General features: G+C 42.8%; 1 protein-coding gene across 1 annotated transcript; it reads right to left on the bottom strand.

Annotated features, from left to right (window-relative positions):
- Positions 1-458: 458 nt before the first annotated feature.
- Positions 459-24,694, bottom strand: aldh3a2a (aldehyde dehydrogenase 3 family, member A2a). The gene is made up of 12 exons (XM_080771408.1): positions 24,590-24,694; positions 22,265-22,432; positions 20,665-20,896; positions 19,390-19,475; positions 17,793-18,001; positions 12,777-12,894; positions 9,533-9,674; positions 8,425-8,591; positions 6,850-6,949; positions 4,240-4,481; positions 2,271-2,373; positions 459-1,045 (listed from the first exon to the last, which is right to left on the bottom strand). The coding sequence occupies exons 2-11, from the start codon at positions 22,424-22,426 to the stop codon at positions 2,353-2,355; spliced, it is 1,479 nt and encodes a 492-aa protein (XP_080627534.1). The 5' UTR covers positions 22,427-22,432; positions 24,590-24,694; the 3' UTR covers positions 459-1,045; positions 2,271-2,352.
- Positions 24,695-26,123: the final 1,429 nt, after the last annotated feature.

Here is a 26,123-nt window from a genome sequence, read left to right as displayed (position 1 = left end):
GACTGGCTCACTGACCGACTGACTGACTGACGTGTACTGTGTCTGTGGGCGAGCGGCGGACAAACGGCGTTTTGTTATCCGTGCACATGCCTGTTGGTATCAGTTTACCGCCGGTATAATTACCATGGAAGTCACTTCAGTCGTTTCATGATTGGCAACACAGATAAAAAAAAAATATAATAGGCGTACTGCGAACTCATTAATTTATTCAAAACGATAAATGCTTTTCAATGGAGAACAGCCCCACTTATCTTCCTTTTTACAGTAGGGCCATATAAGCTAATCTTTAGGTATAGCCTACTGCCTACTTCATGGGAACTAAAATTAATCTTTAGGTAAATTTACCGAAAGCTACCCTCCTCCCGGAAATGATATTTATTAAATCAAAGGTCCAGTCCACTGTCCAGAGTCGAGACAAATCACGCGCAAGGGCACTATTGCAATCATAATTCTAGCTAATACAGTATAGGCCAGGCCTAAGGCTTTACACTCAGAATCAAACAAGTGCACAAAAATAGTTTATTAGTTCATTTAGGTTTTATTTTTTTTAAATTATATATTTAAATAATATTAATGAATGAACAATTCATCATGGTTTGTCAATGCAAACCATTAAAGTGGTGTCACAGTTGGAAATTTAAAAATAATATATTTCACATAGCCTACTGTATAGTTTAAAAAAGACAAAAATAGGTTAAATAGGTTAAATATATATGAAAATACATATTGCACCTTGGAAATACATAACGCAAAGTATATCTAAGTATAATTAGTGCATTATACTTGTAACCGATGAAATTTTGAGACCTCCGGTACCCTGAGAACAAAATACTTATTTACAAGGTCAACCTCATATCATAAACTCCACACAGATAAAACATTTCATAGAAAAGAAAACATTCATAACGTTGTAAAACTGATTTAGCAGCAGCTTGTTCTCGTATACATGTGTAACATGAAATCCTCAGGACCACAAATGTGAAAACGAAGAACCACCTTTTCTCAAACCAGTATAAAACATGTTGCTACATTAAAGATGAAATGACTAAGGCAGGGATATTCAATTGGCGGCCCGCGGGCCACATGTGGCCCGCGGAGCGCCTCCTTGTGGCCCCTGGAAGAATTTTGAAAAAAAAAAAAAAAAAAAAAAAAAACTTTCTTTTTTTTCTTTTTTTTTTGAGAATAATAATAGGGCTAATAAGAGTTACAGGTATGGTGTGTGCGATATTAAATGTGAGATTACCATAATGACAGTAATCATTAAAGGACCACTTTTCAACCTATCTTCATATAATAGGTCCTCACTAATAATCATGATAAAATGACACGTTTTTTTCTACTCTGTCTGTGTCACATAGGAGGGCTGTGGGCAGTTCAGAAACCCACCCAACAGTGACATCAATGGAGAATCCAAGCTAATAGAAACTGCAGGCTTTCTAGTCCTGAAAAGTTGCGAAAATGGAAGCCATCATTCTCACAATAATAAACCTTGTTAGGGTCCATTTGGTTCCATTTGTACACTCTCAGAGTTACAGACCCATAAGGGTCCATTTGATTCCAAACCATTTCCCTGGGGACCCCCTGGAACTGCCTCAAGGACCCTGGGGGTCCCCGGACCCCGAACCCCACTTTGGAATCACTGCTCTATGTAATGTTTGTGTGTGTGTGTGTGTGTGTGTGTGTGTGTGTGTGTGTCCGTCCAGCTGATGGTCGTTAATGTCAAAGCAATGTTAATGTTATGCACTGTCAAATAGGTCTAGGCCTACATCTATTCTAAGGTGGCATATACCTGTATAGACATATTACCCTGCTCATTACTGTGCGGAAATATACATAAATCTTCGTGTTTGAGCACAAAAAGCATTTTGAGAACCCACAAATTTCCGCGCTTCGCGCGCACACAGTGCGGCCCCCCACACACAATCATTCTACAGTTGTGGCCCCCGGCCTAATCTAATTGAATACCCCTGGACTAAGGCTTCATCCACACCTAAATAAACGTAGCGTTTTCGTTTTTTTAAATCTCTCTGTCCATACGACACGTTTTTTTAAAATCTCTCTGCCCATATGACCAATGGCAAGACCCATGCAAAACTCCGTTTACATTGTCCACACGGGAACACACAGGCGGAGTTTAAAAAAAATACACTGTGGCAGGAGTTTTCCAAAAGATGCGTTTATATGGACCAAAAACGCGTTTGCGTGTGGGCGACCCCCCCAAAATGCATATAAAAACCTACGTTTATCCGTTTACCCGGATACGTGTGGACAAGGCCTAAAAGCCAACACAGGACGTGTGGAAAGATGAGAGACGTTTCCACCATGGGTATACCGGCCAAAATGCAGTCCTCTTCAGTGGCTCCGAAAGAATCTCTGTTGAGAAAACACACAAGACACTATACTGACAGATCTTAAAGTGAACCATAATCACGGGTTACACACACAGGGGTATAATGTCAATTCTGCTGCTCCCACAAGCAAACGTGTATAAGATGTCAACAAAGGTAAATAGTTGACCAAAACAAAAGGGTCATTTAGCTGAGAGGGGAGTGAAGCATTCTGGGTAATTGAACCGGGCTAGGGTGGAAGGGGGGGGGGGGGCTAGGAAGATCATAAAGCATTGTGTGGTTGAATTTCCCTGGACAACACCACACATTGTCTGGTAGAGACAAGGCCATTCTTGTGTTAACCCATTCTATACGGGAACCCATTTTGGGTGTTAGCATCATGATATGCTTTAGCTATTGAAAAATAGCAGATCTACAAGCTCATAGCGCGCCACCGAGTGGCGCGCTACGAGCTTGTAGCTCTGCTATTTTTGAAAAATCGAAGAGCGACTGATGTAGAAGATTTTTTTTTAGAATCTGATCTCAGGTCAGAATGAAAACTGTCAGGATGTAGAAGACATTTTTTAGAATCTGATCTCAGGTCAGAATGGGTTAACGTCTGTGGTGCTATGTGGGAGTAGTATAGGGCCACACTCACATCTGGCTGTCATGGGGAGAAAAATGTCATTCTTGGGATTTAAAAAGGCTATAAAACGCAAGTCATGACATAAATATCCTGCTGTGAAATGAGTAGGCCTATACTGGTATTCCCTTCAAGCAATATGTAATCAGTATGTATGATCAGAATTATACAGGGAACAATTAATCAGTCTCGATCTTTAAAAAAAATAATATCCTCCTTTCTTTATGCCATGTATGTGTACATGCTTATATACATAACTGAGATTTAAAATTTAATTTCTTTTTGTCTTTTTGTCTTTTCTATTCAAAGATATTTCAGGTTTCATATTTCCTTTATACTTTCAATGAATATTTCCTATACTGACTGATTAATAACCCAATTCACACTTTGGGGATAATAATACTAATAAGCTTCTTATCTCATGATCTCACCTGACGAAGATCAAATGTGGTTGAAACATATTTGTGTTTTGCACAATAAATGTGGTGGAGCGGCAAGCTGAGTTTTCTAGTTTTCTGTTTACCGTGGCCATTCCATATAATACTGTATCTCATCTTAGGTACCCTCACAAAAAACATGCAGTAATCCTGGTTACTAAACTGGCCAGCCGGGGCGCCTGATGGAGGGGAAAGGAACTGGTTGGAATAACGTGTTCCTTACACGCGCTATACGTCCAACCAAGGAAAAAGCCCCCTGTCAGGTGTAAAGGAGCAACTTGGACACTCAGGCATGAAGGGAGCATGAGTTCAAGTCCGTTGCTCTCCCCTTGTCCCCCATATATGGGGACTAGGTTGGCGGAGGGTGTGTAGAGCCCAGGATCACATTAGATGATTGACACAGGGGTGAAAAATGGGTTACAAAATCGTGGGATAAAAAATATATAAAAAAGAAAACAATACAAATGAGTGGCCACCAGTGCCCCCCAACAAATGACCGGAACTATATATAATATTCACCGAAACCAGACCAGAACTCCCACCACGGGACACTCGGGCAATCAAATAATACCTTTGCAACCACTATATTAATGGCAAGTATTTCGCATTTTGGTGTTAGCATCATGTCGTGCTTTAGCTATTGAAAAATAGCAGATCTACAAGCTCATAGCGCGCCACTCGAGCTTGTAGGTCTGCTATTTTTGAAAAAATCGAAGAACGACTGACATTTAGAAACATAGCTTTTTCAGAAAACTGTCGGGATGTAGAAGAACATTTTTAGAATTTGATCTCAGGTCAGAATGGGTTAATATAATAATATTATTCCACTTACCTGAACCACAAAAGCAGCCAGGGCCGCCATCATGGCCATCATGGCCATGCGTCCCATGAGCCTGCCGGGGTTGACCTGCTGCAGCAGGAAGAAGCGCGCCCAGCCCATCTTCTTGGCAGTGTGCGGCGGGTAACGCATGGCGTTCACGGCCTCCATATTGAGCTTCTTGATCAGGCAGCTGCGCAGGTGGCTGAGCTGGTCGAAGCTGTGCCGGCCGTGGTAGCGGCCCATGCCACTGTTACCTGCGGGGGGGGACAAGGATTGATTGATTGAATACTAAAACAAAAACACAAAAACAGGACAAAATTAATAAAAACTGACCAATAAAACTGGATTTCTTATTATTCTTTTTTCCATTTGTGCCATTTATCTATTCTACACTATAAAAAAGTCAGTATACTAAAATAAAAAATTAGGACATGTTTTCGGCCAACCTATCTTTTTAATGTGGATTTAAAAATGTCAAAGGAACTGATCACCTTGAGGCTGGAAGGCAAGCCATTCCACTGAACTGCTGCCGAGTACAGGAATTATGTTTTTCCCATATTGTTATATGAAAAAGGCAGGGTTTAAAATCAGTAGGGCTCCCTCTGGTGTAGTGCCTGTGAGTATCACTAACCGTTGAAAAATAGTCACTGAAATATTTGGGTGCTACATTATTTCGAATCCTGTGAACTAAGACACATTTTAAATTGGGATACTCTCTCCTCCACTTTAAGCCACCCCAGACTGGTGAAGTGGGCAGGGAGAAGGTTATACGTTGGATTATACGTTGTTTATAGCAACGTTTTGAGCTGTGAACGATTCTTACAAAATGTCTTCGGGAAAAGAAACCCCGTGTCGTTCTCAAACATTTTCATGTCAAGGACCCCCGAGATTATTATGTAAAATTGGCCGCCGGCGACCTCCATCTGAGAGTATGTTGTTGTTCCAGGAACCCTCAACCCAGAAGCAAAGATTTGAGTTAAAAACTTTGGCTGTGCCCAGGCGGCACACTGCGACTGGTAATCCAGTCACAGTGTGCCGCGGGTTCGACTCCCGAGCCCGTCACGGTCTTTACTGCATGTCTTCCCCCCCATCTCTCTCCCGTTTCCTGTCAGCCTACTGTCTGTCCCTTTAAAAACCAATAGAAGGCGTAAGCCGCAAAAAATATCTTAAAAAAAAATTGGCTGTGAAAGAATATAATATATATTCAATGATTTGCGCCACATTTTCACGATCTTTCTAAAATAGCAGACCTACAAGCTCTTAGATTTTTTTTTGAAGATCTACAAGCTCAATGCGCGGCACTATGAGCTTGTAGATTGTCACACTCTGGTCTGAGTGAAGGTAGTGTAGGCCAACATTGGCATTGAAACAGTTCTCAAAATGCTCAAAATGGCAAAAATAGCAGGCAGTCTTTTATAATATGCAAAAAACAATCCGTTTTTATTCACCTTTTGAGTGTCCACATGAAATGGTTGTTACAAGAAATACACAAAATAAGTATTTACATTCACTGGCCTGGTTGGCTCTAATAGGTCTATTCTCCTGCCTGGGCAGTCCTACATTGACTCCTGTGCAGTGGCAGGCCCCCCTCTTAAAAAGGCCAGGCCCCTCCCATGGACCAAACCAACCCAGGATTGATTCCACAATCTAACATAACATTTCACATAATACACAATATAAATAATCCCCATAATATAATTAAGCATAAGTGTCTCTATATACAAAATCAAGTTGTGTGTGTTCCCCACACAAACCCAGTTAGTATGCTCCCTACCCTTGAGCCAATTAGCAATCAATCATCAATCTTACAATATAGTGTCAAACAAATACCACCCCAAGATAAAACAACACAGGAAACTCATTGTATAGTCTGATAAATACAGACAGTGGCAGGGTAAACTGCCACATAGATCTTCTATTTTTCAATGGCTAAAGTATAACATAATGCTTTAAAACACCAAAAGGGGGTTCCCTTCCCGCCCCCAAAATGGGTCGAAAACGGTACAACTTCAAAAACATCACACGTCCCTCAACAACTCGTTGATCGCAGCTGTACTCATGCGGCATGCGTCATTGGACCGGTTATTGGCACGACACAGAAAATAATTATACTAAAATGATGTAATAACAAAGAGATATATCATTACCAGGGAGGGTGGTGTTCAAAGGGTAATTACATTTTGAGTTGTAAATGACGTGCGTATATGGCTTAAATTAAACATTAATCCGTGCAATCGAATTTCAACATGTCTGAAACAATGTATGGCAGAAATAAATGACAGTTAGAAAACTGGTATTCTACTGCCCTCTAGTGTCTGAAATATTCACTCTGCTGCATGCTCTGATCGATCTCTCTCTCTCTCTCCCTCTCTCTCTCTCTCTCAGCTATTGAAAAATAGCAGATCTACAAGCTCATAGCGCGCCACTGAGTGGCGCGCTACGAGCTTGTAGGTCTGCTATTTTTTTGAAAAATCGAAGAACGACTGACATTTTTAGAATCTGATCTCAGGTCAGAATGGGTTAATCAGACCAGTGTGTGTCCTAGTGGAAACCTCGTATAAATCTGATCTCAGGTCAGAATGGGCTAAACATGACAACTGATTGTGTTAGTACACTACTCACCCACTCCTCCGAAGGGCAGAGCGCTGACGGTGAAGTGGACCAGGCAGTCGTTGGCCACTAGGGCTCCGCTCGATGTCTCGGCGATCACTCTTCTGATCAGCTGTCCATGGAGGAAGTATAGCATGCAGCGGGGAAGGAACAGTTACAACGTTTAGTTTAACTATACTGTCATTTCGTATATAATTACTATTTTACTGGGTTGCTTTCTTATTTAGAACTTTTTTTTATTCAAGATTCAATTCAAGATTCAATAAATTATTTGCCATGTCAACAAGTTGATAGGAATTTGTCTTGGTTCATACTCAACATATACAGACAACCATAGATACACAAACAAGAAGGACAGTACAATACAAAAACAAAAAAAACAGCAGCATAGGAAATTACATCCAGTTTTTTTAAAGTGCTATATGCATATACTATGAGTTCAGATGTCTAATGGCTACGGGGTAAGTGAGTGCTATCCCTGAAGCGACATGTTGAGCTCTGGATACTTCTATATCTCCTGCCTGATGGGAGGAGATTGAAGAGGTGATGTGCAGGATGGGAGTTGTCTGCAATGATTTTATTTGCCTTCCTAATTATTCTGGTGGAATAGAGTGAGGAAAGTGTAGTGTATCCCTTTGAATTTTATCCCGATTTAGTCGATGCCCATTCCCGATGTGTATCGTTTGTGGTCCCGGTCGTTACGTTACCAACCCCATGAAATATCAGATACCACACAGACTAAGTCAGCCACGTTTCTTTACGATTTAGGCATTTAGCAGACGCTATTAATCCAGAGCGATTTACATTAAAAGCAAGAACAAAAAAACATGGCAATACATCAGTGGTTCCCAAACTGTTTTGTGTCAAGGACCCCCAAATCTTTATTTATTAGGCCACAGACCCCCATTTGAAAACATATGCCGATAATGGAGGATCTTTTTACGGCTCTAGCAGTGACTCCAAAACATATGAATGTCATGGATCCCCCAGTTTCACACACATTATGCTACGGAGCCTCCATTCAATGGCATTTCTATCTCTGGGACCCCAATTTATATTGTAAAACCACTGTTAATTTAACTCAGAGAGTGTACAAATGGATCATGAACAGTGAAATATATCTATATAACGAAACTATGCATATATACTATATGCATACTATGTTTACATAAAATACTATCTAAGTCTACATAAAGTGCTATCTAAGCGAGGCTGCAGTTCTGATTGTAATGGGAAGTGCATTCCATAGTTTTGGAGCCAGAAGGGAGAAGAGTTTGGGACGTGTGTGGAGCGTTAATTGTCCCGGCTTTTTACCTTTATCACCTGACAGAAAGGACAGACTGAGCAGTGTTGTATTTTGGCCAGCAAATATCGATTTTAGTTTTTAGTCATAGTCTGTTGAATTGTTTTCATTTAGTTATAGTCACATTTTAGTCCTCTGGATTCAGTGGCGTATCTACTGAAGGCAAGAGCAGGCAGCCACTCGGTGGCGCGCTGTGAGCTTGTAGATCTGCTATTGGGTTCTCGTCCCCTAAAATGGGTTAATAAGGGAACTGGTGGTGTGTGTGTGTGTGTGTGTGTGTAGACCTTGTTGTCTGAGGAGAAGACGTAGATGGCGAGAGGTTTCTCTCTGTCGTTGATGAACTGGATGGCCTCGTCAACGCCACTCACTGTGAGGATGGGCAACACTGGCCCGAAGATCTCCTCCTGCATCACCTTGGACTCAGCGCTCACATCCCTCAACACTGTGGGAGCTGCACACATGGAGGCAAGGAGGAGGAGGAGGAGGAGGAGGAGGAGAAGGAGGAGGAGGAGGAGGAGGAGGAGGAGGAGGAGGAGGAGGAGGAGAGGGAGAGAGGGAGGAGGAGGAGGAGGAGGAGGAGGAGGAGGAGAAGGAGAAGGAGGAGGAGGAGGAATAAAGATAGATTCTTTATTTATGTGTCATGCACCTGAGGTGCCCAGCATGGACTTATAGGACACACACCATACAAATCATTGCTTCAATATTGCATAATAAGTGTACAATAAAATGAAAACACAACATTCTGCCTTTTTCCCCACGCTTAAAAAAGAAAAATCTGAAAAAAGTTTTTCGTAGTCCTCTAACCAGACAAAGTTAACACAGATTGTTGTCATTTTACAAAATAATATGTCTTAATTCAACATATAATGGGCAGTAAAAAAAAAAATAAAAAAATCATTTTCAATTTCTTTCAAATCATAGACACTCTGAAAAAGAAGGCATAACTCAAATGCAGCACAGATGATAAATATTTCACATAATAAAGTGTGTTTGCTATCATGTTATTTAAAGAAGTTAGGTCAGTCCTATATGAAACCCTGCACAACAGTGACATTGATCTTTATCCCATTCTGAACGGGAACCCATTTTGGTGTTAGCATAATGTTATGCTTTAGCTATTGAAAAATAGCAGATCTACAAGCTCATAGCGCGCCACCGAGTGGCGCGCTACGAGCTTGTAGGTCTGCTATTTTTGAAAAATCGAAGAACGACTGACATTTTTTAGAATCTGATCTCAGGTCAGAATGGGGTTAATCAGACCAGTGTGTTGTCCAGTGGAAACCTCGTATGAATCTGATCTCAGGTCAGAATGGGTTAAACTATTGGGATAAAGAAAGAAGACACCCTATAGCTATAGTAGCCTATGACAATCATGCACGTCCTGCCACACACCTATATAGCGTTCGGATTCGTCGCCGTCTCCACCAATTGCAACAGTGCTCCCTTCCATGAGCGCCATGACCCTCTGGAAGTGGCGCTGGTTGATGATGCGTCCGTAGTCCTCGAACGTCTTAGGGTCGTCTGTGTAGAATTCCTGCCGTACAAACAAAACGTTGAACGTCGTAGACACAAGAGAAACGCCCTTCCTCAAGTCACCACCTCACCACTTTTCAACCTATCTTCATATTATATGTCCTCACTAACGAGTAAGACGCGCGAACGCGGGAAGCGAACGCACTCAGCTCCATATATGGGCACAAAAGGGGCCAGGTCCACAACAAACAAATCACTGGCCCCTTTTGTTACTGTATATGTGGACCTGGCCCCAGTTGTGCCCATATATGGCCTAGTTCGCCTATGCCTAGAACCGGCCCTGAGTGGTCCTACCCCCCCCATGAGACTTACAAATCCCAAATGTTTGTAAACAAATCCCAAATGTTTATAAACAAATCCCAAAATGTTTATAAACAAATCACAAATGTTTATAAACAAATCACAAATGTTTATAAACAAATCACAAATGTTTATAAACAAATACCAAAATGTTTATAAACAAATCCCAAATCCCATGAGACTTGGTCCTACCCCCCCGACCATGAGACTTACTACAGGTCAACTGGTAGTGGTCCTACCCCCCCCATGAGACTTACAAATCCCAAATGTTTATAAACAAATCCCAAATGTTTATAAACAAATCCCAAAATGTTTATAAACAAATCACAAATGTTTATAAACAAATCACAAATGTTTATAAACAAATCACAAATGTTTATAAACAAATACCAAAATGTTTATAAACAAATCCCAAATCCCATGAGACTTGGTCCTACCCCCCCGACCATGAGACTTACTACAGGTCAACTGGTAGTGGTCCTACCCCCCCCCCATGAGACTTACAAATCCCAAATGTTTATAAACAAATCCCAAATGTTTATAAACAAATCCCAAAATGTTTATAAACAAATCACAAATGTTTATAAACAAATCACAAATGTTTATAAACAAATCACAAATGTTTATAAACAAATACCAAAATGTTTATAAACAAATCCCAAATCCCATGAGACTTGGTCCTACCCCCCCGACCATGAGACTTACTACAGGTCAACTGGTAGTGGTCCTACCCATCATAGCGGGACAGACACACGGACAGACAGACACACAGACATGATCTGCTAGGTCTCATAGTAAGTGCTCACTGCATTCACAATAATCTTGAAAAAAATGGCGCAATTTTTTTCTACTCTCGTCTGTGTCTCATAGGAGGGCTGTGGGGCAGTTCAGAAACCGTCTTCCAGTGACATCATCGACGATGGGGAATACAACAAGCCAATAAAAACTGCAGGCTTTCTAGCCCTGAAAAGTTTCGCAATGCGAAAATGGAAGCCATCGTTCTCACGATAATGAAAAAAATGTGTTTAAAAAAATAATCTGCCAATGATGTCACTGGAAGACAGTTTCTAAACGGCCCACAGCCCTCCTATGAGACACAGACTGAGTAGAAAAGAATCGTGTCATTTTATCATGATTATTAGTGAGGACCTATAGAGCGCCGCAGTCCCTCCCCCTTTCAGAAAAACGAGTGGCCCAGGAAATGAAACCCCAATGCATTCTCCCATCGGCACTTCTTATTTAATTTATTTAAAGACGGTTACGCCGCGGACAAAAGCCAACTCGGATCGTGACAAATCATGACAATGAACACAATCAATGTTTTGGGCCGATCAAATCATTAGAAAGAAGAAAAGAAAGTCAGGAGACAACACTATTTGTTTTGTTTTTCGTCTTATAAGTTGCATGCTGAAAATAGCCGATCTACAAGCTCACAACGCGTCGCGACGCGGTGTGAGCTTGTAGATCGGCTATTACAGCCATTTCGACGGCATCAAGGCCCCGCCAAAATACATTTCAGTCGACTAAATCGACTGTAGATTTAGTCGACTAAAATCGCATGACATGTAGTCGACTAAAACTAGACTACACGCACTATAAGCGCAGGATGCAGAAGGTGATCGCCGACCCCTCCCACCCTCCCTACCCTAATGGTAAGAGAGACTCCGGTCTCTAAAGTGCAACACCTCCCGCTTTCAGAACAGCACTTATCCCGAGGCTGTTCGCCTCCTGAACGCTAAACCCTCTTTTCACTCGCACTGTAACAGCGTCAAGCTGCCTTGTATAAGAACGATGAGCTGTGATGAAATTGCTATTTATTTATTTATTCAACATGAATTGTAACGTTTTGCATTCTGCCTATTTATTGGTCCCCCCTCGTATGATGTCTGTACTTTTTGTATCGCGTTCTACTGTCTGATTATGTGATGTGAATAATGTGTCTGTTTTTAGTGCACTGATACAAATTCCAATCAACTCTGTCGACATGGCAATAAAGTCTTGAATCTAACACTGAAACATTCCATGTGACTAAAATGTGACTAAAACTAAATGAAAACTATTCAAAGGACAATGACTAAAACTAAAAATCTAATTTTGCTGCCAAAAACAACACTGCTGTGTAGACAGTACGGCTATACTCCTAATTAACCTACCAGGCTTATTTAATGTATGTGTAATGTATTTTTAACACAGTAATATTTCACTGTGTGGTTTATGAATGGAACACATCGATAACGGCCAAGCTACACCAGGCTTTTCTCGTGCGTTTACTCTAAACGCGCGGACCGTGGCCCGCGGTATCCGTGCGTCTGGTGTAGCTGGTATCATTGACATATATATTGGTCCTATCCAAACGCACTGTACGCGCGCAGTAAACGCATAATTGCCTGGTGTAGCTTGGCCGTGAAGTTCCCTGCTGCGTTTCTGATTGCTGCGGGTGACAGGCTGACAGCGCAGTGTGAAGGCAAAAAACGCAGCAAATGAAATATGCAAGAAGGATGCCACTTATTATCTCCGCCCAATTCGCATCGAGTCTACCGAATTAACCCATTTTGGGGCGGGAACCCCTTTTGGTGTTAAGCATTAAGTTCTGCTTTAGCTATTGAAAAATAGCAGATCTACAAGGTCATAGCGCGCCACTCGAGCTTGTAGGTCTGCTATTTTTGAAAAATCGAAGAACGACTGACATAGAAACATAGCTTTTTCAGAGAACCGTCAGGATGTAGAAGACATTTTTTTAATCTGATCTCAGGTCAGAAGGGGTTAAGAGGTGTGGATAGCGACCTTCTAGTTTCAAACTGACCTGAATACACTTCCTGATCTCGTCCACCACTCGGTTCTGGAGGCTGGGCTCACACAGGATGTAGTCGGGGGCGATGCACGTCTGACCACAGTTGACGAACTTCCCCCATGTGATCCGCCTGCGCAGGTCCACACAGGAAACAATGTCAAAACACAGATTCTTCAGTCACTCCGCACTGCTGTAATCCAAATACATCAGTCACTCCACACTGCTGTAGTCCAAATACATCAGTCACTCCACACTGCTGTAATCCGAATACATCAGTCACTCCACACTGCTGTAATCCAAATACATCAGTCACTCCACACTGCTGTAATCCAAATACATCAGTCACTCCACACACTGCTGTAATCCAAATACATCAGTCACTCCACACTGCTGTAATCCCAATACATCAGTCACTCCACACACTGCTGTAATCCAAATACATCAGTCACTCCACACTGCTGTAATCCAAATACATCAGTCACTCCACACTGCTGTAATCCACATACATCAGTCACTCCACACTGCTGTAATCCAAATACATCAGTCACTCCGCACTGCTGTAATCCAAATACATCAGTCACTCCACACTGCTGTAATCCAAATACATCAGTCACTCCACACTGCTGTAATCCAAATACATCAGTCACTCCGCACTGCTGTAATCCAAATACATCAGTCACTCCACACTGCTGTAATCCAAATACATCAGTCACTCCGCACTGCTGTAATGTAATCCAAATACATCAGTCACTCCACACTGCTGTAATCCAGATACATCAGTCACTCCACACTGCTGTAATCTAAAAATACATCAGTCACTCCACACACTGCTGTAATCCAGATACATCAGTCACTCCACACTGCTGTAATCCAAATACATCAGTCACTCCACACTGCTGTAATCCAAATACATCAGTCACTCCACACTGCTGTAATCCAAATACATCAATCACTCCACACTGCTGTAATCCAAATACATCAGTCACTCCACACACTGCTGTAATCCAAATACATCAGTCACTCCACACTGCTGTAATCCAAATACATCAATCACTCCACACTGCTGTAATCCAAATACATCAGTCACTCCACACACTGCTGTAATCCAAATACATCAGTCACTCCACACTGCTGTAATCCAAATACATCAATCACTCCACACTGCTGTAATCCAAATACATCAGTCACTCCACACTGCTGTAATCCAAATACATCAGTCACTCCACACTGCTGTAATCTAAAAATACATCAGTCACTCCACACTGCTGTAATCCAAATACAACAGTCACTCCACACACTGCTGTAATCCAAATACATCAGTCACTCCACACTGCTGTAATCCAAATACATCAGTCACTCCGCACTGCTGTAATCCAGATACATCAGTCACTCCACACTGCTGTAATCTAAAAATACATCAGTCACTCCACACACTGCTGTAATCCAGATACATCAGTCACTCCACACTGCTGTAATCCAAATACATCAGTCACTCCACACTGCTGTAATCCAAATACATCAGTCACTCCACACACTGCTGTAATCCAGATACATCAGTCACTCCACACTGCTGTAATCTAAATACATCAGTCACTCCACACTGCTGTAATCTAAATACATCAGTCACTCCGCACTGCTGTAATCCAAATACATCAGTCACTCCACACTGCTGTAATCCAAATACATCAGTCACTCCGCACTGCTGTAATGTAATCCAAATACATCAGTCACTCCACACTGCTGTAATCCAGATACATCAGTCACTCCACACTGCTGTAATCCAAATACATCAGTCACTCCACACTGCTGTAATCCAGATACATCAGTCACTCCACACTGCTGTAATCTAAAAATACATCAGTCACTCCACACACTGCTGTAATCCAGATACATCAGTCACTCCACACTGCTGTAATCCAAATACATCAGTCACTCCACACTGCTGTAATCCAAATACATCAGTCACTCCACACTGCTGTAATCCAAATACATCAGTCACTCCACACTGCTGTAATCTAAAAATACATCAGTCACTCCACACTGCTGTAATCCAAATACATCAGTCACTCCACACTGCTGTAATCCAAATACATCAGTCACTCCACACTGCTGTAATCCAAATACATCAGTCACTCCACACTGCTGTAATCCAAATACATCAGTCACTCCACACACTGCTGTAATCCAAATACATCAGTCACTCCACACTGCTGTAATGCAAATACATCAGTCACTCCACACTGCTGTAATCCAAATACATCAGTCACTCCACACTGCTGTAATCCAAATACATCAGTCACTCCGCACTGCTGTAATCCAAATACATCAGTCACTCCACACTGCTGTAATCCAGATACATCAGTCACTGTAATCCAAATACATAGTGCTGGAGATAAAGCTGATCAATACAGCACTGTCCTCGTTGCTAGTATACACAGGACCTCAACGGAAACAAGTCCAGTAGGACTTTTTGGTGTAAATCCTTTTAGACCGAGTGTATGTATATGTATATAAAATAGTAATATAGTAAAAAGATGGCAAATACGTGCAAAATACAACACATGATGACATGATTATACGGGCAAATGTCCTAATAATGATGACTCAATCAGGCAAACTTAGGGCCGATTCATACTCCTATTTTACCGCTGTTTCGGCGCTGTAGTGCCGAAATGATTTCGGCTCGTCAGAAAATTTCAGTAGCACCGAAGAGACGACTTTAGGACGGTACCCGCCCCCCCCCCCCCCCCCCCCCCGAACCTCAAATGACGTCACATTGTAGGCTCTACAGAGCCGAACCGACTTTTATTCGGCTCTAAAATAGGAGTATGAATCGGCCCTTAGCCTTCTTGAGATTCTAACTGCCTTTTCTGTGGGATGTCTTAACCTTAGACAGTTGTAACCTTATAGACAAAGTAATGTTGTCAGTAACTGACAACATTGATGCACTTCCAATGAAAAGTGCGACAAAGGTTTAGTGCACTGTTCCGTGGAAGAAAATAAAAAAACTTCACTCTGCTACATTACTAAATGCATGGTGCAGGGACCACATGCTGCAATACCTTCACAGACCACCAGTTGAAAACCCCATGATTAATCAATCAATACAATTAGGATTCTGAAAGGGGAAGTGAAGTGAACACCTTGACATTTAGAATTCTAGTTACTTGAAGGAGTTGTAGAGAAAAGCTTTATTTGCATTTACAGTTTCCAGCCAAAAGAATAACAACGCAGGACATAATACTACTTTTGTTATTATGTTCTTGAGTTTGCACATACAGTACTAGTTAAGTGCTGGGCCCTTGCACCCTCAAGTGTTCTGGTGAGACCAGCGTTCTCAGTTCAGAACTTTCTTTCCCTGTATGTGTGTGTGTGTGTGTGTGTGTGTGTGTGTGTGTGTGTGTGTGTGTGTGTGCGTGTGTGTGTGTGTGTGTGTGTGCGTGCGTGCATGCACACTGCACTGCAAACCCGGTCATTTACGACCAGACGTGGAATCATTGCCACCCACACGAGCATGAAAAGATTATTCGCGGATTTTACGCTGTGTCGCCGATCATATCCAAAGCGCGTTACACGCTCCCTGAATGAAAGCCATTTATACGTTTGTAAGTTTGCAGCATCTGTACGTTCTGCCCGGTCTATGATTCTGCCAGTGTGTGTGTGTGTGTGTGTGTGTGCGCGTGTGTGTACATGTGCGTGCGCGTGCGTGCCAAGTGAAATGTACAGTAGCCTGCAGTCTCGATCCTGTCCCCGGGTAACACTGTTCTATAAAAAGCCAGCAATCTCTCTGCAGCTACCGTACATGATGAGACGAGTTACTGTATGCGCCACCCACTTACATTTGCAGCTAAGTCGTCCTTTGCCGTGTCTGTTACTGATAAGACACAATGAAATCCCACTCACAGAACGGAGCGTCGCAGTCCCACCCCCCTTTCAGAACGACGAGTGGCCCAGGGAATGATTGATGCATTTGCATGATGATGCATTTTGCCCATAGGCTTTTCTTAACCCATTCTGACCTGAGATCAGATTCGTACAAGGTTTCCACTGGACACGCACTGGTCCGATTAACCCATTCTGACCTGAGATCAGATTCATACGAGGTTTCCACTGGACACGCACTGGTCCGATTAACCCATTCTGACCTGAGATCAGATTCTGAAAAATGTCAGTCGTTCTTCGATTTTTCAAAAATAGCAGACCTACAAGCTCGTAGCGCGCCACTCGGTGGCGCGCTATGAGCTTGTAGATCTGCTATTTTTCAATAGCTAAAGCATAACATGATGCTAACACCAAAACGGGTTCCCGGTCAGAATGGGTTAAAGTATTTATTTAAAGACGGTTACGCCGCGGACAAAGCCAACTCGGATCGTGACAAATCATTTTCGGGACAAACAAATAATTACAAAAAGAAGAAAAACAACAAAAAAAGTGTTGTAACCTGCCGTTTTTTTTCTACTTTGTAATTCTTTGTTTGGCTCGAAACATTGTGTGTGTGTTGTCGTGATTTGTCACGACAAGAGTTGGCTTCGTACGGCGCTTAAAAGGTCTTTAATATATATGGGGACTAGGTTGGAGGAGGGTGTGTAGAGACACAAACAAGCAAAGGCTTTTTTGTGTCATTTTCTGTCATTTTCTTAAACTGCCAATAAAGTATTCTATCTATCTATCTACTGTATATCACTATTACTACTGGTCAATTATACACATACTCCTCTATGTTAAACAGTACTGTCTATCACAGTTAACCCATTCTGAACGGGAACCCATTTCGGTGTTAGCATCATGTTGTGCTTTATCTATTGAAAAATAGCAGATCTACAAGCTCATAGCGCGCCACCGAGTGGCGCGCTACGAGCTTGTAGGTCTGCTATTTTTGGAAAAATCGAAGAACGACTGACATTTTTAGAATCTGATCTCGGGTCAGAATGGGTTAATCAGACCAGTGTGTGTTGTCCAGTGGAAACCTCGTATGAATCTGATCTCAGGTCAGAATGGGTTACTTAAATATAGTGGCAGATTACCTACCGGCAGGCGACTCTGAGGTCACAGTTCTTGTCGATGTAGCAGGGGCTCTTTCCTCCCAGCTCCAGGGTGACCGGGGTGAGGTGGCGGGCGGCGGCCTCCATCACCAGTCTCCCCACCGTGCCGTTCCCCGTGTAGAAGACGTGGTCAAAGCGCTGCTTCAACAGAGCCTGGGTCTCCGACACGCCGCCCGTGACCACGGGGTAGAGCTCCTATAGAGAGGGGAACATGGATGGATACTATTAAGGCCTATTCATAGTCTGGATTTTCGGTGATGAGGTGACCACCGCTCCGGTGGTGAGCTGACCACCTGAGCTGAAATAACATTGAGCGGTGGTGAGTAAAAACAGAGAGATGGGCTGGAGGCTGGAGCGGTGGTTTGCTCTTCACCGTGGCTCGTGACGTCATGTTGTAGTTCGGTGGTCACCTAACCACCGTAAATCCAGACTATGTATGAGCCTTTAGGCATCAGTGTTGTTTTTGTCAGTTCATTTTTTTTTTTACTTTTTATTGAATTTTAATCAGACAAACATGAAAACCAAAACGACAATTGACAATACAAAACAAGACAATATACATGATACAATACACCCAAGGGGGAAAATCTGTCTCTCTTCTCTATTGATGATCAAAAATACAAGTACCTCAAAAAGGTGTATCTGCTTCTACAGGTTAAACAAAAGAATTTAAACAAAATCAGGTCTCATCGTCGAGATATGAGCAATCCATCTAAACCAGTTATCTGTGAAGACTTCAACCTGGCCTCTAAAGCTGAATGTAATGTCAGCTCATTTATATTTTAGTTTTAGTCATATTATAGTCTCTTGATCGATCAAATCATTGGAAAGAAGAAAAGAAAGTCAGGAGACAACACTATTTGTTTTGTTTTTCGTCTTATAAATTATTTTTAATTATTTGTCACGATCCGAGTTGGCTTTGTCCGCGGCCGTAACCGTCTTTAAATAAATTATATTAGAAGTGCCGATGGGAGAATGCATTGGGGTTTCATTTCCTGGGCCACTCGTTTTTCTGAAAGGGGGCGGGACTGCGGCGCTCTATAGAGCACAGAAGTCTGACGTCACTTTCAGTAGAGGGCGTCAGTCCCCAGGTTCATGTATTTGTTTAGTTGCATTGAAATCCCCATTGAAGCGATTTTAGATCGCCTCATATAACAACTGTGTTTGAAAAATAAACATGTCACCCCGGCCGCTTCACTCATAAGGATATGAAGAATCAACTGACTGAGAGAAAACGCTAATGTTACTGCTGCTTAGTTAGATTTTCGCTAGAAGCAGACTGTATCATATATGAGTGACTGACTGTTGCAAACGATACAGAGACACCTCCCTGACAATAACACAGAGACAGCTTGTTTATTTTTGGACCACAACGCTTATAGTAGACGATATTAAGATCACCCCATGTTATTCTCCATAGAGAAATTACTTCCGCGAACCAGGGGAATCGTCGGGATGAGCGAGTTACGTCAGGACTTTAGAACCAGGGGAATCGTCGGGATGAGCGAGTTACGTCAGGACTGCGGCGCTCTATAGTTGTTCCCTTATACACTTCAGTGAGTGTACTTAAGCTACAGCCTTACCTTGTCTAAATAGAGAGGGAGCAGTTCCTCCATGACCTTGGCAGAGTGAGAACTGACCTCGGACGGTTTGATTACAGCTGCGTTTCCTTGAAGGTTCAAAGGAAGAAAAGCAGAATGTGAGCTGAAACCGTATGATATCACAGTTCTGCAGTTCTTCATCATCTTCAGTGAGAGTGAATGCATGTCACAGATAATCAATAAATTTTTTTCCTCCTCCATCAACATCCATAAATCACTTCAAAGGAACCCCGTGGTATCTCTTCATTGACTCCAGCAGGCCGAAGGCCTGGGGAGAGAGTATGTTTTGCACTGCGTCCATGTGTGTGTGTGTGAGTCCGTCCGTCCGTCCGTTCGTCTGTTACCTGCAGCTAAATCTCCGGCACCGCCACCGTTAATCCGGTCGATTTTGCCAAATTTTGCACACACACTCCATGGATGCCAACGATGAACCTCTGCCCCAAATGTTCCAGAACGGCCTGTTCTAGCGCCACCAGGAGGCCGGCTTTTAAAAAACAAGCGACAGAGAGAGAGGGGATACGTGTGTGCGTGTCTGCGTCAATTTAACAACGGTGCAGACAATCAGAAATCAGCAGAGAGAGCGAGACCGACGTATGCGCTACTGTATATATGACGAATTCAAGTGGACTCGGCCCCAGACTCTTTTTTTTCTCTCCCTGGAAATAAAAACGTCTGGGTTTCCGAGGCTAGTGAACTAGTGTGATGCCCCACACACATTATAGACACAGTATGTGTAGTGGTTAGGGAGCACCTGCCTAATTGTCTCCCTATAGGTGAGCCTGGGTGGGGCACGTCTTGATTGCTCATTGGAGAGCACCTGGGCCCGGTGCCTCCAGTGAGCTATAAAAGCAATGTCCCTGCCATTCACTGAGAGAGATCCAGAGGAGGCAGACCTGCTGTCTGTGCCTCCATTGCCTGCTTGCCTCCATGTCCTGCTGATGTTATGTCCACCTTATTCTTTCCATCCACACACACACACACACCACACCATGTTCCACACATCCATCACCACCACACCACTGATTCCTGACTCCTTATAGGATTTGTTGCCTGATTATGTTGTTATCCAGTTCAGTTATTTAAGTTAATGTCTAGGCCTATTTTACAATAAATATATACTTTGTTCAACTTTCGACTGTCTCCTGCTCCTCATGTTTGTCATGGCAAGAGCCAGCCATGACAACTAGTGACTGCTCAAAGTCACGTGGCTCTTATCTCCTATATATCCAACACTGAATTAAGCATATTTATAGTTACCGGCGGCGATGGCTCCGACCAGCGGCTGAAGGGTGACGGCCCAGGGGTAGTTCCACGCCCCGATAATCAGCACCACTCCCAGGGGCTCCGGCTGGACGTAGACCTGGTCCGCTACGGTGAGGAGGTTCTTCTCCACGGCCCGCGGGGCGGCCCACTGCGCCAGGTTACCCATGGCCACGTTGATCTCCGCCTCCAGGCCCAGGGTCTCGAACAGCTCGGTCCCGTGTTCACTCTGGGAAGGAAAGAGAGGCGTGAGAATGATCATTCAGCATACAGAACAGCTCGGTCCCGTGTTCACTCTGGGAAGGAAAGAGAGGCGTGAGAATGATCATTCAGCATACAGAACAGCTCGGTCCCGTGTTCACTCTGGGAAGGAAAGAGAGGCGTGAGAATGATCATTCAGCATACAGTACCATAAGGCGGGTCACTAGGGATTATTAGGGAAGAGTGGGCAACCAGGAAGACTATATGCACTTTCAGTGAGAAGAGTGGGCACCTTTTGGCCATATCTCTAAAACACTAATAGCCTTTGTCCCAGTTAACCCATTTAGACCCGACCTCGATTCTACAAATGTCTTCTAAGTCATGACAGTTTTCTGAAAAACCTCCGTTTCTGTGTCGGTGATGCTCAACCTTTTTCATGTGAAGGACCCCAAGAATTATCTGTAATTTGCCGCTGACCCCCTTCTGAAAATACGTTGTTCCAGGGCCCCCCCCTGGAACAACGTATGCTCATACCCAGATACCCATGCAGCCAGCTACCCAGCTACCCAGTACCCACCCACACACATAGCTCCGTATGAGCTTGTAGATCTGCTATTTTTCAATAGCTAAAGCATAACATGATGCCAATACCAAAATGGGTTCCCGTTCAGAATGGGTTAATTAAAAGGTGAGACGCAGTGGCTGTAATTGGGTCAAGGATCTTGCTTTCGTGAGCAATGGTGTAACGACTGTACGAGATTGGTAACAAATTGGTCAAATCATGACATTGTTAGACCATCTGGGGGGAAATAAATAAATCGTCCCCCCACGCAGTTCTATAGCCTACCTAAAGGTAAAATCCACCCGCCGCCTATGGCTGGATCATTTGACCTAACCTGACGCTGCCAGATGGGGGCGGTATTGGGCATGTTCCCCAACACAGCTTCCATCTGGAATCTCTCAGGGAGTTCAGCTAACACCGATCCGCTCCGTACCGAACCAATCAACTTGAGCTAAGGGCGGGATATGTGCGAAACCGGATGTGAAGCTATATAGACACGTCAATATGATATTGGTTGTGTTTGCACGCCCACACGGTGAAGTGAGTGGTGCAACTCCTTGTGGGGGTTTACTTTGCACCACTCACTGTACTGTACTGGCACACCCGAAAGCATCATATATACAGTTAATATGTGCGTGTGTGTGTGTGTGTGTTTGTGTGTGCGCACAGGTGGTGAAAAACAACCATGTTGTTTTCGTGCCCATACCCATGACAGCCAGCTACCCACCCACACACACACATAGCTCCGTAAGGGAGTGGTTGCACCACTCGCAGGCCTACACGGTAGGTAGGTACCGCCGTACCGGGTGCACTGTCTCGTGATTTAGACCTCACCTTATTCAAGTCCTTTTTGACGGCGTCTGCGATGTCTCTCCGTCTCTCTGCGATGAAGCGGTGCAGGCTCCTCAGCTGGTGCAGTCTGAACTCCAGAGGCTTAGTCTTGCCTGTCCGGAAGGCCTTCCTCGCACGCTCGACCACCACCTGCTCTCCAGACATCTTGGACTGAGAGAGGAGAGAGAGAGAGAGAGAGAGAGAGAGAGAGAGAGAGAGAGAGAGAGAGAGATTCTCAATCAAATCAAATCAAGCTTTATTTATATAGCACATTTAAAACAATCGAGATTGACGTGAAGTCAAGTGCTTTACGCAATAAAATCTAGAAACAGTTATGCATATATTATAAAATACAAAAGCATCAACAAGTATGGATGTGCACCCACATAACAACAAGAAATGAAACAGTTCACTTCTTAAATTTTTATCCCACGATTTTTGTAACCCTTGTGTCAATTATCTAATATGATCCTGGGCTCTACACACCCTCCGCAACGGACTTGAACTCATGCTTCCTTCATGCCTGAGTGTCCAAGTTGCTCCTTTACACCTGACAGGGGGAAGTTTCCCTGGTTGGACGTAGCGCGTGGAAGGAACACGTTATTCCAACCAGTTCCTTTCCCCTCCATCAGGCGCCCCGGGCTGGCCAGGGGGGAGGCAGTTTAGAGACCAGGATTACTGCATGTTTTTGTGAGGGTATAGGAGTTCAAATTGTGAGGGTAGGAGTTCAAATGATAAAAAAAAAAAAAAAATCAGGAATGATCAAAGGCCATAGAAAAGAGATGAGTCTTAAGAAGAGACTTAAATAGTTCAATGGACTGACTCAGCACTTTTAATATAAAAGGGGAGGCTATTCCATGCAGAGTGGGTGCTGCAACAGTGAAGGCACGATCACCTCTCACCTCTTTCCCCATCCATGTTAGATTCAATAGATTGGATGGATGGAGGAACAGTCAAAAGCAGCTGGCCTGGCCGGCAGACCTCAAAGGTCTATAGCTCAAGAGGTCAGATAAGTATATGAGGCCAGGCCAGCCCATATAAAGATTTATAAACAAATTAAAGTATCTTAAAATCAATTTGATACATTCATTATAGTTTGAGACTTGCTTGGTATTTTGGAATCTCAGGTTTAACAGGCTAACGTCCACGGCCACTGCTTGATTGATTGAATACTTTATTGAAAATATATTTCAAAAGGATAAATTCACAAGAAAGCTGTTAGGCTTGTTTCCATTGTGGTCCTCTTGGGGAAAGGGGAGCAACAGACAATAACAGTACAATACAGACAAAAACAGGAGGCAAAAAGCAAACATAAAACAAAAAAACACAAGAAACAGGACAAAATTCATATAAACTAACCAATAAAACTGGATTTCTTTTCTTTTTTCCCCTTCCTTTTTTTTTTTAAATTTGTGCCATTTATCTATTCTACACTATATTTACGTTGTGTTTTCGGCCAACCATCTTTTTAATGTGGATTTAAAAATATCAAAGGAACTGGTCACCTTGAGGCTGGAAGGCAAGCCATTCCACTGAACTGCTGCCGAGTACAGGAATGATGTTTTTCCCATATTGTTATGAAAAAGGCAGGGTAGATTGTTAATAGAACATGGTGGCCCATTTATAGTGACATCTAGGTGAAAACAGTCATTTACATTCTTTCAGTAGAAAGGTGTATATAGGCGACCTACCCTGTGGCTTAAGTTATGCATGCATGCCCTACAGCCTTTCTGTTGGGTAAACAGCATTTTCATGCTGTAGCATGTTCATGTATCTCCTTAAATAACACACAATAACAGTGAAGACCTGAAAACAAGAGATTTAGGCCTATCGATAAACTTAAACAAATGGGGTACCGGTCCCGCAAAGAAACACTTACAGTGACTAAAGCATTGGCAGTGAAGACATGCTTTTATTATCGACTCAGCGTATTCATTATATTACGACTAGCGCTATAAATATAAGAAATACATGCTTGTTATTGTTAAACTGTATACTTGCTGATGATGATGAAGCAGTCTGTTGGTAATGTTAGTAAACATTGGAGTAAGCCATTTGTTTCATGTTTGGGGTAAATAATTAATTAATGTTCCGAATAGCATATTTCCTACAAATCTAAATCTCTAAGAATGTTTGTGAATATAATCCCAATTATCTTTCAAATAACCCCAGAGCTAGTATCTGCATGTATTACTATCACAAGTTGTCACAATTGTTTTTGTTAGCATGGCTGCATGCTAACAATATAAGCTATATGGAAATATTGGTACAGTATATGTTAGTATATTATTGTTACATATACACAACAGCAAAAATAGTTTGTTGTACCTGAGTCAGTCGATCACCTGCAGCCGATTTCAAAAGAGTGCAAACTTGCAATAATGCTCAAGCCTTCTGTGGCGTCGCGCTGTTGTTACACCGTTATCACTCCGTCCCACAGCCTGGAGGGGCGGGATCTCCTGTGATTGGCTAGTTGTTTGTCATGGAAACGGGTGACTCAAAAGGTTTTTTAGACAAATTATCAACCGGGGCTTATAGGCTATTTATAAGCCTTTATTTTATACCACCACTTCCCTTTTATTTATTGTATGTCCATTTATACCTTGTAATATATATATATATATATATATATATATATATATATATATATATATATATATATATATGGGCACTTGAGGGAAGCATGGCCCAGAGCCAGAGGGGAACATGAAAGGTGAGCACCAAAATTATCCTGAGCACTATATGGGAAAACTCAAACAGGCTGAAACTATGGGAAGAGTGGGCAGTAGTGGGCACTAAAGCAAACGTGCATGGCACCAACACAGAGTGGGCACCAGGAAAACTGGGTACTATAGGAAGAGGGGCCACTATACCACTAAAACGGGAAGGTTATAGGTTATTGCATACAGTGACTTTTACCACATTTTGTTTTGTTACAGCCTCATTTCAAAATGGATTAAATTCATTTTTTTCCCTCATCAATCTACACACAATACCCCATAATGATGAAGTGAAAAAGGTTTTTTCAAATATTTTATTAATTTATAAAAAATAAGAAACTGGAAAAACACATGTACACAAGTATTCACAATCTTGACTTAGTACTAAGTTGAGGCACCTTTGGCAGCAATTACAGCCTTAAGACTTTTTGGGAATGATCCTACAAGCTTGGCACACTTGCATTTGGGGTATTTTCCCCCTTCTTCTCTGCAGATCCTCTCAAGCTCTGTCAGGTTAGACGGGGAGCGTCGCTGCACAGCTGTTTTCAGGTCCTTCCAGAGATGCTCAATGGGGTTAACCCATTCTGACCTGAGATCAGATTCATACGAGGTTTCCACTGGACACACACTGGTCTGATTAACCCATTCTGACCTGAGATCAGATTTTAAAAATGTCAGTCGTTCATCGAATTTTTCAAAAATAGCAGACCTACAAGCTCGTATCGCGCCACTCGGTGGCGCGATATGAGCTTGTAGATCTGCTATTTTTCAATAGCTAAAGCATAACATGATGCCAACACCAAAATGGGTGCCCGGTCAGAATGGGTTCAAGTCTGGGCTCTGGCTGGGCCACTCAAGGACTTTCACAGAGTTGTCCTTAAACCAATCCTTCGTTATCTTAGCTGTGTGCTTGGGGGGGTCGTTGTCCTGTTGGAAGGTTAATCGCTGACCAAGTCAGAGGTCCTGAGTGCTCTGGAGCAGGTTTTCATCCAGGATGTCTCTGTACACTGCTCCATTCATCTTTCCCTCTATCCTGACTTAAGTCTCCCAGTTCCTGCCGTTGAACAATATCCACACAGCATGATGCTGCCACCACCATGCTTCACCGTAGGGATGGTATTTGCCAGGTGATGAGCGGTGCC

Source organism: Protomyctophum bolini, assembly GCF_963924005.1.
Source record: "Protomyctophum bolini genome assembly, chromosome: 9".
Classification (NCBI taxonomy): domain Eukaryota; kingdom Metazoa; phylum Chordata; class Actinopteri; order Myctophiformes; family Myctophidae; genus Protomyctophum; species Protomyctophum bolini.
This window is presented reverse-complemented; position numbering and strand designations above follow the sequence as displayed.

What these genes read in the sequence shown, in the direction of transcription:
- aldh3a2a (XM_080771408.1), bottom strand. Translation starts at nt 22,426, where the DNA reads ATGTCTGGAGAGCAGGTGGTGGTCGAGCGTGCGAGGAAGGCCTTCCGG. An exon ending in TCCCTCTCTATTTAGACAAG is followed by an intron (nt 18,002 to 19,389) that starts GTAAGGCTGTAG and finishes CCCTCTCTATAG; the next exon opens with GAGCTCTACCCCGTGGTCAC. An exon ending in TCTGCCCTTCGGAGGAGTGG is followed by an intron (nt 4,482 to 6,849) that starts GTGAGTAGTGTA and finishes CCCCCCCCGCAG; the next exon opens with GTAACAGTGGCATGGGCCGC.